This window comes from Nannobrachium achirus (genome assembly GCF_963921795.1).
Source record: "Nannobrachium achirus genome assembly, chromosome: 1".
NCBI lineage: Eukaryota > Metazoa > Chordata > Actinopteri > Myctophiformes > Myctophidae > Nannobrachium > Nannobrachium achirus.
The window spans coordinates 70,147,709-70,164,979 of record NC_137810.1 but is presented as its reverse complement, the minus strand read 5'-3'; the positions used below and the strand labels follow the sequence as shown (position 1 = coordinate 70,164,979).

Here is a 17,271-nt window from a genome sequence, read left to right as displayed (position 1 = left end):
TGGTTGTTACCAACATTCTGTTCTTAGTATCTATTATTGGTATGGTTGGTACCAACATTCTGTTCTTAGGAAGACAATCATCAAAGTTGACATTATTTGATTTGGTATAAAATCACCTCTGGGTAGAACACAGCCAATGTATTCTGTGGATTTATGTATCAAATATGGAAGGATTTTGTCACTCTAAAATATTAAGAGCCAGACCACTATGTCTGTTCAGTAGAGTTTGATAACAACTAAATGATGTGTTGTTTTCTGTGTGTTTTACATTCTGACCTGGGATCAGTAGAGTGGTGTCCATCTTTGAAGTGAATAGGTTTATCCATGGACCAGTCACTCTTCATGGAGACACAGCTGGGTACAGGAGACCCTGCTCTCTGCTGATGGACCCTGAGATAAAGAGAGGATCAATATGATTTTAAACAGGCGTTGACATTAAGTGTTGCCCCTGGCACGTAAATAAAACTTTCAGGACAGTGTAGTTTGCTTTCAGGTTGCCCGACGGGGCAAGTGCTCATTTGAGAGGGGACGCAACAACCGTCTATAAACACACCACCAGATATCTGTCTAATCACTTGAACGTGGCCAGAGCGCTCTGTCTTCTGGTCTGTGGAATGTAAAATAAGAGCACTGTTTATCTATAATGTGCTGGTTTAACTGAACTTTGCAAAGGAACGATGCAGCAGTCAGAGAAACCATATTCCCCAGTCGTCAGCTGCTGACTAAACTAACCCTTGATAACGATGTTGAAGTTTATCTGGAGCTCTTTGAGAGGAACACTGCTGGAGAGAGGTGTCCTGTAGCAGAGTGGGGTGGGATGCCTGTCCAGACTCCAGATGTATCAGTAATCAATGCTGTGAACTTCACTGTTCTGCATCTCAAAACCAATATGTTGGCAAAGGAAAACCTCAGACTAAGATAACGTGGAGTCCAAGGATCAAGATTTCATAAACGCTTTCAGGTATAATTTCTTCCCTAGCGGGAATGTCCGTGTAGAATTTCACGGAAATCACACTGTGTTCATGATTTGAGGCGCCCGACATATCCGCTTGGTTTAATGACTAGAAATACTGTGTACGGATTTGCCTTCAGCCAGACATGCACGCACGCACGCATGCATGCACGCACGCACGCACGCACGCACACACACTTTCAAGTATCATTTCTTCCTCTGCCTAATGGGAAAGTGCGTGCAAAATTTCACAGAAATCACACGCTGTGTTCATGATTTGTGGCATTTTGTTCAAAACGGAGCACTGCAAACTTTAGAAGCCAATCTTAGCCAATCAGGATGGAATATGAAAAATCTGACAAATTTAATCACTATAGATATAATGTGTACTGATATTAGTACAAAATCTGGGAGCACTGTCAAACTAAATGTTTGACATCCAGGGAGTGTGTGTACTGTTTCGCTGCGATCGGGCAAACGGTGTCAGAGATTAGCTATTCACAGATAGACACATGGACACACACGCACGCACGCACGCACGCACACGCACACACACACACACACACACACACACACACACACATAGGCGATTCTAGCCTCTTCCAGCAGGGTGTGCACGAACTCTATTACCTCATGCGCGCACGCGAAAAAAATTGCGGATATTAGCGGTTTTGTAATGTTGTTTTAGCGGATTTCTGCAGTTAATTTTGTACCCAAATGTAACACAATATAAACAAAAAAAAGTGTAAAACAGGTGCTTCTTTTTCTAGACACCATATGTCTATCTATAGGATTTATTTACTTATTTTGCAGACAGAGGCAGCACAGCCAGGACATATAAAGCCAAACATCAAGTTAATCATCATTCATCAAGCAATCAAGCAGTCATTTACAGTGTCAAATAAGCATTTCACAAAAACAAATAGTAGACACATCCTTATTACACAATGAACTGCAGCCTCCGGGTTTTGGCACTTGCAAACCTTTCAATTATTTTCTGCACTTTAATTTCGTGTATTTTCTCAATCTGTAAAATGCCTATATCTGACACTCTTTTATCAGTCATGGTTGTCCGTAAATACGTTTTAAGTTGTCTCAAAGTAGAGAAACTGCGCTCATAACATAATAGACTATGCCCTTGGAGGGAGTACAACAGCATTGTGTAAACAGAGATGTGTCTTTATGTACCTGTCCTCCTGAAAGCTTGCTCGGCGTTCTCAGAACCAAAGGCCCGACATGGAAAGCAGAACGCCCGGTCATGGCGCACGCTATACTCCAGCCAGGCAAAATCTTTAAACCACTCCTTTCTGAATGTTTTTCGCCAGCGGCCTTTAATGGACATTCTACATCTTCTGGCTGATATGGACCCAAAGCCAAAAACTGCTTGGCTTTATCCGGGCCATGGCAAGGGTCTCTTTCATGAACAAAGTTGGCTTCATTTGGCTCCTCTGGGTCTGGGCCTGGGGTAACAACAGTTGAGTCTGGAGTGGGGCTTGCTTGCTGTGGAGGAACCGGGGCCTCGGTCTCCGGCAACGGCGAGCCTTCCACAGTGATGTCGGTGGCTGGATCACTGCTGCTGCAAGCTCCGTCCACCTCCTCTGGTTCACGTTCATTAGCATTACTGTCAGTGTCGAGTGAACCCGTGTTCACATTTCCTGATGATGAATTATCGGTTGTGGCACTGGGTTTGCTCTTTTTTATAAAGAATTGGTCAATTGTCTTTGTATTTATAGTTCGTTTCGCCATTATTGCTGCTCTGCTGCTGTATCCATATTGTTTTAGGCGGGCGGAAACAGATAAGGAAATCACGGAATTGTGGGTCATCATATCAGAGAGTCACACAGCCGGCCAGCACAGGTGTCAATCTCACAGCCCACCCACAGTGCCTGCCAAGTCTGCCAACAGCGCCGTCGCCAAGCAAGCTGATAGGTCTTACATTGCAAGCAAGCAAGCTGAAATACTTGCCCCTCCACCTCTCTTTTTGCGCACATTTTACAAATCACGATCACTGTTTTATTTAATAATTATAAAATAAAGTTACATTACAAAAAAAAACTGTGGTGTATGTTATTATATGCATTTTATATGATGGTAATAATGTAGACAGCAGAAACAGCAGTTACTCTATTAAAATGAGAAACAGCCCCATCTAGTTGTTGTAGGGAGGTACTACCACCACACTAGCCGCCTCCCAGCCCACAATGATTACTACAGGGCAGCAGATTCCAATGAAGCCGAGCCGAGTTATGCGACGACGCCGGCCGTTGTACCAAACAATTTCGTTACTAGAAATATACTACTAAGGGTTTAGTGAGCTAAGGGCAGCCGCGAACTGCCATGCATGGATGATGGACAAGAAGAAGGGGTTGGGAGGAGCAGAAAAGGAAAGACTGCGAAAAAGGAAAGCTGCAGAAGCATCTGCAGCCAAATGTCACAAACTCGACATGTTTTTCCCCAAGCGTGTCCGTGTCCAACAGGAGACAGGTAAATATACACTTATCCTGTGTTAACTTTGCTACTAGTACTAACGTTAATGTTAGCCAGCCCAGGCTGTACTGGGCTGGCAGCCAAACTAAGCCAAACAATAACAGTGCAGCCACAGGTTGCCAAACTTTGGCTAGCTGCCTGTGACTGATTAGAGGTAACGTTAGCCAGTCACTCACTGACAGTCAATTTTGGCGTTTGTTGACATATTGTAAAGTTATTGATTTATGCATTAAAAGAGTGAACAGGTAGAGTGAGGGTGAGGCTTTGTTAATGTGCTGAGTGACTACAAGAAAAACGAGTTTTTAGGTTGACATGTCATTATAGTAGGCCTATACTATTTTCTAATATTAGGCTATATATAATTTTTTGCTAGTTGAAGACGTGAACCATGACAAAGACCCAGTTCCACCAATAGTCCAGTCATTGTAGGCCAACATTAGGCTAAACCTCAAACAAATTGCAATAGTAGCAAATTCAACTGATTTTGTTGTTTCCACAAGAGTTTCCATTTCATGCATTTCCACCATTTGTTTATCTTGTTTTCAGCTTAAATTTAACTGAAACCAAATGCTTTTATGGCAATGATATCATTGGATGATACCTTAAACAATACCCATAGGCCTACATGGTGTTCAAGCTCTCAATGCATCTCATCATGATGTGCAATTCAGTGACTCCCAACAAGTGCAGCAAGCAAGCCAAACCATGCATTGAACACAAGTGGGTAATTTATATGTGCCTTATATAGCGTCTTCCAGTGCAGACATAATGTGAATGGCTTCTTGTAAGGTTTTTGTTACAGGCTCACTATGAATGTTCACAAGAATGTGCCATGTGGTCAGAGCCAGCCTGTGAGTCTGTAACCTACCTCATTTGTACCTTGTGTCCAAATAGATATACAGTGTGAAACAGTATCTGCTTTGCAAATTATGTTTCTCTTTTAGAAATATTAGTGTTTGCTGTAATAGCTCTACAAACTTAGTTCAGAGTGTCAAGGGGAACTTTGATATTTTTCAAACTGGACCCTATTTTCTCATCTACTTTTATCTAAATGAGAGGTGGGATTTTCATAATTTGCAGTTGCTCCTGTTGGGAGCAGTGACTTTTGTTTCAATGTATTCCAATGGGACAATTGAGAACATAATCCATTTGCCCCATTGGAATAAATTGAACTGTCCCTCACTTCCTACAGTACAGGAGCAGTTGCAAATATTGACAATTAATTAATAAATAATGCTCAATTTCGACAATTAATTAATAAATAATGCTAAAAAAAAATTTGCTCGCGCGCTTCGCGCGCGAGCATGAGGGCCGGTCTGTTGCAAATCCCAGGGCTGAAAATTGGTCTCACCCCAAGCCTGCACACACACACACACACACACACACACACGGACGGACGGACGGACGGACGGACGGACAGACGGACAGACGGACAGGGTGCAAAACAGTCTCTGCCATGTCTTCAGCCTAGAGAGGACTAGTGCTTTTCTAAGTACCCACAGTCGCACACATTTTATACATGTAGATCACTTTGTTGTGTTATATTGCTGTGTATATTGTAAAGGAGGATTCACTTACTCTGTGTGTGAAAGTCCACTGAAGTCAGGAGGTGCCCATTTAGAACAGTCACTCTTCATAGACACAAGGCTGGGTGTTGGAGACTCTGGTCTGTGGCGTTTGGCAGAACACTGACTTACATCCATCTCTAGGTCTTTATTAAACCTGTCAGGGTTACAGTCAATGAAATAGATCATTTCTATGTCTTTATTAAACCTGTCAGGGTTACAGTCAATGAAATAGATCATCTCTAGGTCTTTATTAAACCTGTCAGGGTTACAGTCAATGAAATAGATCATCTCTAGGTCTTTATTAAACCTGTGTGTGTGTGTGTGTGTGTGTGTGTGTGTGTGTGTGTGTGTGTGTGTGTGTGTGTGTGTGTGTGTGTGTGTGTGTGTGTGTGTGTGTGTTTTATTACCACAACCACAGATGGGTAATGCATGCAGTTTTATGACAGTTCTATCCAGTGGAGGCTGACTCATTATCATCAAAGTTGACATTATTTGATTTGGTATAAAATCACCTCTAGGTACAGTATACACAGCCAATGTATTCTGTGGATTTATGAATCAAATATGGAAGGATGTCGTCATGCTAAAATATTAAGAGCCAGACCACGATTTCTGTTCAGTAGAGTTTGATAACAACTAAATTATATGTTGTTTTCTGTGTGTTTTACATTCTGACCTGGGATCAGTAGAGTGGTGTCCATCTTTGAAGTGAATAGGTTTATGCATGGACCAGTCACTCTTCATGGAGACACAGCTGGGTACAGGAGACCCTGCTCTCTGCTGATGGACCCTGAGAGAAACAGAGGATCAACATGATTTACTTTATTTATATTCAATCATTAGAATCCATGAGGAATCCACTCAGTCTCTTACAGATTACAGGTTCCTTGTGAACAGAAATCACACGCTGTGTTCATGATTTGTGGCATTTTGTTCAAAACGGAGGTCTGCAAACTTTAGAAGCCAATCTTAGCCAATCAGGATGGCATATGAAAAATCTGACAAATCTAATCACTATAGATATAATGTACTGATATTAGTACAAAATCTGGGAGCACTGTCAAACTAAATGTTTGACAGTGCTCTGACATCCAGGGAGTGTGTGTACAGTTTCGCTGCGATCGGGATCGGGTGTCAGAGATTAGCTATTCGCAGATAGACACATGGACACACACGGACGGACGGACGGACGGACGGACGGACGGACAGACAGGGTGCAAAACAGTCTCTGCCATGTCTTCAGCCTAGCGAGGACTAGTGCTTTATTTAGTACCCACAGTCGCAGGAATTTTATACATGTAGATCACTTTGTTGTGTTATATTGCTGTGTATTGTAAAGGAGGATTCGTTTACTCTGTGTGTGGAGGTCCACTGAAGTCAGGAGGTGCCCATCTAGAATGGTCACTCTTCATAGACACAAGGCTGGGTGTTGGAGACTCTGCTCTGTGAGGTTTGGCAGAACTCTGACTTTCATCCATCTCTAGGTCTTTATTAAACCTGTCAGGGTTACAGTCAATGAAATAGATCATCTCTAGGTCTTTATTAAACCTGTCAGGGTTACAGTCAATGAAATAGATCATCTCTAGGTCTTTATTAAACCTGTCAGGGTTACAGTCAATGAAATTGATCATCTCTAGGTCTTTATTAAACCTGTCAGGGTTACAGTCAATGAAATAGATCATCTCTAGGTCTTCATTAAACCTGTCAGGGTTACAGTCAATGAAACAGATCATCTATAGGTCTTTATTAAACCTGGCAGGGTTACAGTCAATTAAATAGATACAAAAACAGAAATACTGGATGCATAGTCACACAAAAACACACAAACACACACGCTCACAATAATATACCTATAGTCTCTGACCAACACACTCAAAGCATGACACACTGTGACAGCTGCACACACACATGCACACACACGCACACACGTGTGCACGCGCACACAACTCAAAACTACACAAACAGTATAAATGAATATGTAATTAATAAATACATAATGTGAATGAATACATACACATTAGGCCAAACTGAGGCCTTTGATGTCCTGCACACTGAAAATAACAATGTGTCTCAGTCCTTGAATCCAAACAAGCACAGAATGTACAGAATGTAAACAACACTCATGAACTTATTCACAGTCAACATTGGTCATAGGCCTATTGAAGTATATGACCAATAAGACCAGACTGAACCAGACTGGTCTTAACACATTATCAAACTTTCTCCAAATAATAGATGGACTGCCTATAATGAGGATAATGAGTTGCAAGCTGCTTTGCCTTATGTTCTTGGACAACCTTTTGATACTCAAGCCCCCCAAGACCACCAACCTGTGGACATGGTCCAAGCTGCCAAATATAAAAGTAAATATAGCTGCAAGCAGCGATAAAGTGTCCAAGGCATAAAAAGCAGGAAAGCAAAAAGGCATCAAGGGAAAGCAAAGAAGAATATCAAAGAAAAACTAGAAGCAGTGTTCTTCCGAACAGGACTCCGGCAGGTCAGGTAGGTTTTTTTTGGCCTAGCGGTGACTCTATAATAGGCCAAAGTGAAAAGGGTGCCACGTGTTCTTGGGCCTTTCACGGCAATCGGACGCTGCATGCGGGATTTGAAGCATTTTGTTCCAAAAATGTGTTTTGCAAAAATTGACCCGCTGGTGGCGCTATAACAGGCCAATGTGAGAAGGGTGGCATCTGTTCCTTGGCCTAGTGGGAATGTGTGTGCAAAATCTCACACACATAGCAGGCTGCGTTTGAGACATTTTGTTCAAAAAGGAGCAATCCTGCAAACCTTGGAATTCAATGTTAGCCAATTAGATAGAATATGATATCTGACAAATCCGTCATGATTACATCACTGTAGAGATACTGTGTACTGATTTGTGTGATTTTCGGATAAAATCTGAAGGAGTAATATCGAAGAATGTGTTTTACATACTGTAAGTTGGCCTTCTGGTGGCGCTATAAATGGCAGATGTGAAAAATGCAGGGCACAGGTTTTTCCTTGGCCTCTGGGAAGTGTGCATACAAAGTTTTAAACTAATCGGTGGTTATAGGTAAAAGCACAAATTGGCCTCTACACAACATGTATGCAAAAGACTGTAGGCCTATATGCAACAGACATAAAAAACTGTTACACCTGGACAGTTTGATTATGTACTGTACATAGTAAGCCTTGCTGAGCTATGAAGATCATATGAATCGGCACGGCTATGAATCTCATAGGGCAGGAGCCTATCTCCTGTTTCTGTAGCGTAAGGCAACTTGATGTACAAGTACACCCCCTGGACATGACGCTAGCATGTCACAGGTAATTTCCCCCATTCCAACCCCTGATTCTGAGTTTCAAGCAGGGAGGCACTGGGTAACATTTTTTAGAATCTTTGGTATGACGCGACCGGGGCTTGAACCTGGATCTCCCAGTCTCAGGGCAGACACTCAAACCACTAGGCCACTGAGCTGGTACATGATATCGTTGCAATCCTTGGAAATCACAACATAGGTGTAGACATGACAGTTTGTATTATAATGCTTGTTTCAGGATTTATGATGCAAAATACATTATTTAGTAATGGCGGATATTAAAATACGCATCAAGGGGGGTTGGGGGACATTTTTAGGAAGGCTCCATATCAGACATTGTTCAAGGAACCAAACTGTGAAGTGTACCAAATATCATGGTTTTACACTTATATAAACCCCAGGCGGGATTCGATCCAACGACCTTCTGCATGAAAGGCATATGCCCTGACCACTACACTAGGCAGCCACAGAATCTGTTAGCCATGTTTGTTTAAAAAAAAAGTTCTATGTAGGCTGAGTGCCTTGATTTTATTGATTTCTTTTTTATATTTTGGAGGCTTGGGGTGAAATCAATCTGAGTAAATGTAATCTATTGTATGTATTTCTGACATTTTCGAGTGATCATATTTTCTTTTACTCAGAACAGAAAAAAAACGGCTGGTAGAGAAGGGCTCATTTTAAACATGAACGTGATCTGGAGTTAGATGAGACGTGTCAACATTAAAGAGTTTGACATAGGCACATGCCATGGGCATCCAGGACGTTAACATCAGCTCAACCCGACGTGGGGTTTGAGCTCACAACCATCCGTATATCAGGCACAAGTACTGACCACTACACTACGGTAGTCACGCATAAAGGACCTGTCATTTAAAAAAAAAGAAAAAAAAAAGAAAAAGTTTCATGCATACAAAGTTTTACACTAATCGGTGGTTATAGGTAAAAGCACAAATTGGCCTCTACACAACATGTATGCAAAAGACTGTAGGCCTATATGCAACAGACATAAAAAAAAAACTGTGATACTATGCACCTGGACAGTTTGATGATGTACATAGTAAGCCTTGCTGAGCTATGAAGACCATATGAATCGGCCAGGCTATGAATCGCCTATCTCCTGTTTCTGTAGCGCAAGGTAACTTGTTGTACAAGTACACCCCCTGGACATGACACTAGTATGTCGCAGGGAGTTACCCCCAATCCAACCCTAGATGTTGAGTTTCAAGCAGGGAGGAACTGGGTCCCATTTTTTAGAATCTTTGGTATGACGCGACCCGGGTTTGAACCCAGATCTCCCAGTCTCAGGGCAGACACTCAAACCACTAGACCACTGAGCTGGTACATGGTATCATTGCAATCCTTGGAAATCACAACATAGGTGTAGACATGACAGTTTGTATTATAATGCTTGTTTCAGGTTTCAGGATTTATGTCATGGTTATATGCTTATACAAGCCCCAGGTGGGATTCGATCCAACGAGCTTCTGCATGTAAGGCATGTGCCCTGACCACTACACTAGGCAGCCACAGGATCTGTTAACCACGTTTGTTTAAAAAAAAAGTTCTATGTAGGCTGAGTGCCTTGATTTTATTGATTTCTTTTTTATATTTTGGAGGCTTGGGGTGAAATCAATCTGAGTAAATGTAATCTGAGTATTTCTGACATTTTCGAGTGATCATATTTTCTTTTACTCAAAACGGCCGGTAGAGAAGGGCTCATTTTAAACATGAACGTGATCTGGAGTTAGATCAGACGTGTCAACATTAAAGAGTTTGACATACGCACATGCCATGGGCATCCAGGATGTTAACATCAACTCTACCCAACGTGGGGTTCGAACTCACAACCATCGGAATATCAGGCACAGGCACTGACCACTACACTACGGCAGTCACACATAATGGACCTGTCATTTTTAAAAAAAAGAAAGAAAAAATAAAAAGTTTCATGTAATGTACTTGACGCCTTCTTTCAAAATGATATAGCGCCCCCCTTTGGCCAATTGGGGTAAGATTGGTTTCAGTGATATTTGGACTAACCCTCTATAGAGAAACAAAGCCATGTCGTCACTTGTGCGTAATGTCGCCCTCTGCGGGGTTCATGCTGGTATTGTTTTGCATTCAAATCGCCATTGGAGATTATGTGTTCCTCGCATATAAGGACTGTGTTAAAAATATAAACACACCATGTGCGCGTTTCTGTCAGCGGGGGGGTTCTGCATAGTTTATGATATTCATTCATATCTGATATAGCCTGTTGTCAGAGAAAATGTAATCAACGCTGTCCTACTAAATGTTGGAAACTACAGAGAGAAACTCGTGTCTGGGACAGACTGTCGCTGCTAAAATACGTCACGCAGCCCCGGCTACTCGTAAACATTCCAGAGATTCCTTTACGTCAGCTGTCAGTCACACAACGCAGTGAATCATCATTGTTACATATATAATTATTTCAAGTTAATTCAAAAGTAATTCACAACGGCAGTTTCTGTGTTTGACATCATGTCATTTTTTAAAGAAGAAGAGAAAAGCGTGAAGAGAGGGGAGAATCATTTCAAATCTGGTCATGTAGAACAGTGCATGTATGCAGATGGCCAATTAACTGGACTGGTCAGGGCCAGCATGCGCGATCGATTATATCGCGTTTCGGTAAGTAGTTAATTAAAAAAGATAAAATAAAATAAACATTCATTGATCCCCATTGGTAAATTCACCTGCAAAAGCATCTTTTAACAACATAAACAAGACCGTAAAGGGACTTATTTGGGATGCTCCTTTTAGGCAGGGTGTTTAACTGTACTTGTACTGTACACCTTTTATTTGTATTGTAGCCTACTGTTCTCCATTTCTGTCTAATAAAATATCCAATCAATCAATCAATCAATCAATCAATCAATCCTCAAAGGCCTCTGGTGGATTGTATTTGACCATATGAGTTAACAATACATACATCAGCATCATAGCCTATTTTGATATTATAGCCTATATATTAATACACTACTTTATGTATTAGCAATCATAGGCTACTGTATGTTACTCAGTCTAAGTGGAGGTGACTGTTACATTTTAAGGTTGATTTATTTTTCTTTTAATCTCTAATGTCTTTTCAATGATTTTATATTAGCCTACTTTTTTAAAAATCTTGGCAATATTTATTTCCTTTATTTCCAACAGCACACAACAGCTTTGGTATGATGCACTGAACATCTTGTCACTTGGCAGGTCTCCTTGGGGAATGCAGGGATTGCATCCACAAGTTGTGAATGCCCACGGGGGTCGTTTAAGTGCAGTCATGCAGCAGCACTGGCAATCTTTGCCACCCACAACATTGGTGCCACTGATACAGAATGTCGGTGGAAAAAGCCAACTTCTAATAAAGAAGTCAACTCTGCCCATAATCTGTACCACCGAGATACAGAGTACTGCAGCCTGCAGCCTGGGGCACTTACAGAAGACAAGCGCCAGAAGTTGCGTGACCGATACAGGGGAAGATGTATACCATTTGGATTCAACTTTTCCCCAGAACCAGAAAAGGTTTCCCCAGAGCCAGGAAACGATTGTTCCCCAATCACCTGCTCAACTGTTGCAGAAATTGTGGCTCAGTGTGGACATTTAGGACCGGCTGCCATCCTCTCCAGGATGGAACTGACCGAGGAACAGCAGCAGATCATCCAGTCCATGACTGTTGGCCAGCGGGACAAGCAGGAGTGGCATGATCACAGACAAGGACGTCTCACAGCCAGCAATTTTGGATCTGTACTGAAAGCCAAGCGCATCACCCCAAGTCTTCTGAAAAGGCTACGAGGGGAATACGACCTTGGCAGAGTGAAGGCAGTGCAGCACGGTGTTTGCAACGAGCGGGAGGGGGTCAATGCATTTGAGAAGGAAACAGGAAAAAAGGTTGAGCAGTGTGGACTCTTCCTTACAAGAAGTGGAATCCTCGGTGCCTCTCCTGATGGCCTAGTAGGCACAGACAGCCTCCTTGAAATAAAATGCCCTTATCGGGATAGGAACCTGACACTCGAAGAGGCAGTTCTCAACAAAGACTTCTGTCTCCAGAGGGAAGGTGGGACCTACAGCCTCAAACAAGACCATATGTACTGGCACCAGGTCCAGGGTCAGCTCCACATAACTGGACGAACCACCTGCTTCTTTGTCGTGTGGACAACCAAAGATGTGGTCATCATTCCCATCCCCTACAATGACTCTTGGAAGGATAACATTCCAGCTTTGGAGGCCTTCTACAAAGTCCACATGCTCCCAACTTATGTCAGCAAGTGATTAGGCAGGGCGTGTCTGATAAAATAAATACACCATTCAATACTGAATCAAGAAACTGAAAGAACTGTCCGGATGCGTCTCACAGAAAGAAACCTGACACACCAGACAAGACATAACGGCTTTGTGGCATGTGGTTCCGGTGCTTCCATATCACCCTTCATCCCCCTCATAACATTTAGACCAGTGGTATTCAATGTTTTTCAGTCCAAGAGAGATGAAGCAGGGACCCCCGCTATATTGAATAGAATTGTTGCAGAACTTTTTTCATGGGTTCTTACTTCATAGACTTTTACATATTTTATCGTTGCAATTGGGCATGAATGTGTTGGATTCATGTTAATGTGTTTTTTCAGACAGTTAACTTTTGAAACCCTTAAAGGAAAATTCCAGAATAAAACATATTAATCCTTAATCAGCCTTTTATCACGTCTGTACATACCTGGTATGATGGATTTTTATCATAGTCCTTCCAGTTTTTACTTCTCCTGGACTCCTCAGATCTCTCTCCCACAGCCAAAACGGCGGTCAATTGTGGTTCTCCCAAAGCGCTAATTTTCACCGCTGCAAAGTTACTTTTTTCTTCATGAATCTGCTATTTATAGTTCATTGAGAGCCAGTAATCCACTGTTTTATCGCGGGTTGAGGGAAATGGCCGTTGTTGACATGATCCCAATAGTACTCACAGAAGAAGAATGAAGTCTCGCGTAGGGGTGGGCGATATGGCGATAATTATCGTCTCGGCGATACAGCTTTGCCACGATAGGCCATTTCAGAATATCGTTTCTCTCGTGATACAAACAGTCATTTAGAAAAGGCTCTGGATACAGCGAGTGCACGTTCCATGAGTCGCAGCTCTATTGCTTAATTTATACTTCTATAGTACTGTGGTGTAATTCGCCAAAAAGAACAGATCTACAAGCTATAACGTGTCGCGGCTCAACGTGTCATATAGTTTGAGGATCTGTCCCCTGCTTTCACGGCCCCTCCCCCGTGCAGCACGCAGACAGGCTACAGAGTGTCTACAGCACTGACTGAGTTGTGATTGTGTGCAGGAGCACGGCACAGTGGTCCACGATTTAGTTTCACTTTCACGGGACTTTAGTAAAGCAGTGATGCAGCTTGGCCTGCATTCTTTGAAGCATATTTTTTATAATGGATGCATTAAACTAACAGGACGCAAACTACTTATCCGTCCTGCTATCGCTATCAGCCATCTCACTGCTTGCAAAGCTGAACTGTGCTGGAGTCTCAACCATAGCTGTGTGTTCTGGCAGTATTGATGAGATGATTTAGATCACCTTGTAAATCCATGCATCTGTTTTTATTAACTATAAACAAGTAGCTATTTGCTGCTATTTGTAAAGTGCTTATGTTTTCACCATTGATGCATGCGTGTGGCGTCGCGAATCGCGGTGAAATCGTCGCGTCTATTTTGCGTCTATTTTATCTATTACATAATTGGCTTAGTCATAAAAACCATGCCATTATTGTTAGTAGAAAAGCGAAAAGCTAGGATGATAATGAGTGAGTAATTCTCTAAAAATAAAGCTTGTATCATAACAAACCTCCTGACTTTGGTTGGTCATAAGGTAATTTGTTTTCCCTCAAGTTTCAATGGTAAGGCATGGGTTGTTGTCAACCTGTGGGTCAAGACCCCCAGAGAGGTCCCGCCAAATTGTTTTGAATATAGCCTATCTACAAGCTCACAACACTCAAAAAACATTTCAAAGGAACCCATAAAACATTTCTGGGACCCATTTGAATGACCTGAACCATCATCACACCAACTAGTAAATATTTTGAGGTAAAAGATGATAATTGTTTAATCAAACATCTGAATGTTATCATTAAAAAAAAACTATCTTTCTATCTGCAGCATAAAAATGAATAGATTATAGAATATCTGTGTGGGTCTAATAAACCAACCATAAGGTAATTTGTTTTCCCTCAAGTTTCAATGGTAAGGCATGGGTTGTTGTCAACCTGTGGGTCGAGACCCCCAGAGAGGTCCCGCCAAATTGTTTTGAATATAGCCGATCTACAAGCTCACAACACTCTGATAACATTTTAAGGGAACCCATAAAACATTTCTGGGACCCATTTGAATGACCTGAACCATCATCACACCAACTAGTAAATATTTTGAGGTAAAAAATGATAATTGTTTAATCAAAAATCTGAATGTTATCATTAAAAAAATCATAGATTAGTCTATCTATCTTTCTATCTGCAGCATACAAATGAATAGATTATCTATAGAATATATGTGAGGGTCTAATAATCATAATAAACCTAAAAACCCGCATAAAACAGTATCGTGATAATATCGTGTTTCGTGATACTGCATGAAGCATATCGTGATAATGCTTTTATCCAGTATCGCCCACCCCTAGTCTCGCGTCTCGCGTCATTACCGCGTTTCCTTTAGCTTTTTCTTTAGCGCAAAAGAAAGCTTTCTCCTGGAGTTATTACAGCCAGTATGTACACAACAAGGCATCGTGGTATATATATAAAAAATAAGAAAGCAGAAGAATATAATCTAGTTAGTCTATTGATCGCTAGAATCTAGTAATATGACTGAGAAGGATTCATAACAAAGCATTTTAACGGACTTCCTGTAGTCATAAGGTAATTCTATTACCTTTATTTATTTTATTTTTTCCTCAATACATTTCTTCGATTTTATTTATTATTTATTTATGGAATTACTTATAAAATAACTTTGACGTGTATTATTATTAGGTAAAAATTACTTCATGACCACAGAAACGTGTCTTTCATGAGGTACTTTTTACCTAACGTTTATTTGGTGAGGCATTGCAGAATGTCTTGAGGAAAATACGATTATTTTGTGATTATATTGTAGCCTACATTGTTTACAAATAATAATACACGTCAAAGTTATTTTATAAGTAATTCCATAAATAAATAATAAATAAAATCGAAGAAATGTATTGAGGAAAAAATAAAATAAATAAAGGTAATATAATTACCTTATGACTACAGGAAGTCCGTTAAAATGCTTTGTTATGAATCCTTCTCAGTCATATTACTAGATTCTAGCGATCAATAGACTAACTAGATTATATTCTTCTGCTTTCTTATTTTTTATATATATACCACGATGCCTTGTTGTGTACATACTGGCTGTAATAACTCCAGGAGAAAGCTTTCTTTTGCGCTAAAGAAAAAGCTAAAGGAAACGCGGTAATCACGCGAGACGCGAGACTTCATTCTTCTTCTGTGAGTACTATTGGGATCATGTCAACAACGGCCATTTCCCTCAACCCGCGATAAAAGAGTGGATTACTGGCTCTCAATGAACTATAAATAGCAGATTTATGAAGAAAAAAGTAACTTTGCAGCGGTGAAAATTAGCGCTTTGGGAGAACCACAATTGACCGCCGTTTTGGCTGTGGGAGAGAGATCTGAGGAGTCCAGGAGAAGTAAAAACTGGAAGGACTATGATAAAAATCCATCATACCAGGTATGTACAGACGTGATAAAAGGCTGATTAAGGATTAATATGTTTTATTCTGGAATTTTCCTTTAATGATTAGTATATTTTATTGTTGGCTCTGTACTCTGTCTGCTCTGTACTCTGTCTGTACTCTGTCTGAAAACAACTAATCTACAAACTCACATCTTGCAGCGAGGCGCTGTGAGCTTGTGGATCTGTTATTTTCGGCTAATGTTCCCCAACACACAAAGATTTGGCGGCCCCCCTGTGATTACAGTGTGTGGACCCCCAGTTGAAGACCCAACTCAGACATTGACACTAAGGCTTGCCCACCTGCCCCCAACAGGTAAATAAAACCTTAGGGCAGGTGGAGTTTGCTTTCAGGTTGCCCGACCGGGCAAGTGCTTGTTTGAGAATGGGACACAACCCTCTATAAACACAACATGTCTAAATACCTGAACGTGGCCAGAGCGCTCTGTCTTCTGGTCTGTGGAATAGAGCGCTGTTTACCTTGTTTTCACTGTTGCTACACTTAAAAATATAAAATGGGTGTGCGTGTGAACCGATAGTCATAGCTATTTAGGTATTTGAATAAAACATTTGGTATGACAGTTTTTATCGCACAGCCCCAAAAAGTAAAACTAAATAAGTGTTAAATTGAAACATAATTCAAATTTTACCTATCATTTTATAATGCACAATTTACTTTTCGGGCAAGTGGGCTTGAATTTCGGGCAAGTAGAACATGACCTGTACTTGCCCGACTGGCAAGTGCCTCTTAGAGAGACCTTAGTGTCAACCCCTGGCCCATGATTCAGACAGTACTAACCAGTAATCAGTTTTGAAATGTCATTAACTAAAAAAAATCATTTGTGCCATCCCATGTAGACATTTTGTATTTGTTGTTGAGAATAAAGTTATTGTTTCTTTGTCAGTTAACAATTCAGTAAATCTGCAATAATAGGGGGAAAAGGAAAGGCTAGTAGGCCAAATTTGTGTTTCTGATGAAGGCTAAAAAAAAGCAAAAGCCTGTCCTAGATGATGTCGACTGAGCCACAATTTCTGGAATGGTTAAGCAGGTGATTAAGCAGATGAACAGTGCTTTTCTGTCTCTGGGGAAATCCTAAAGGTACACATCTAACCCTCCATTGGTTACTCAACTGCTGATGCTCGTCTTCTGTAAGTGACCAGTACTGGAGTGATTTGTTCTCCTCGTCTTGAAGG

General features: G+C 41.1%; 1 protein-coding gene across 1 annotated transcript in view; it reads right to left on the bottom strand.

Moving 5' to 3' along the window:
* LOC308289640 (uncharacterized protein) overlaps positions 1–17,271 on the bottom strand; it is a gene marked incomplete at both ends in the record, with an annotated part of 158,574 nt that overhangs the window by 43,926 nt on the left and 97,377 nt on the right. The window contains 4 exons of the mRNA XM_080731380.1: positions 277–390; positions 5,018–5,161; positions 5,684–5,797; positions 6,361–6,504. Coding sequence (XP_080587506.1) covers positions 277–390; positions 5,018–5,161; positions 5,684–5,797; positions 6,361–6,504 — 516 coding nt within the window. The remainder of the gene's footprint in view (positions 1–276; positions 391–5,017; positions 5,162–5,683; positions 5,798–6,360; positions 6,505–17,271) is intronic.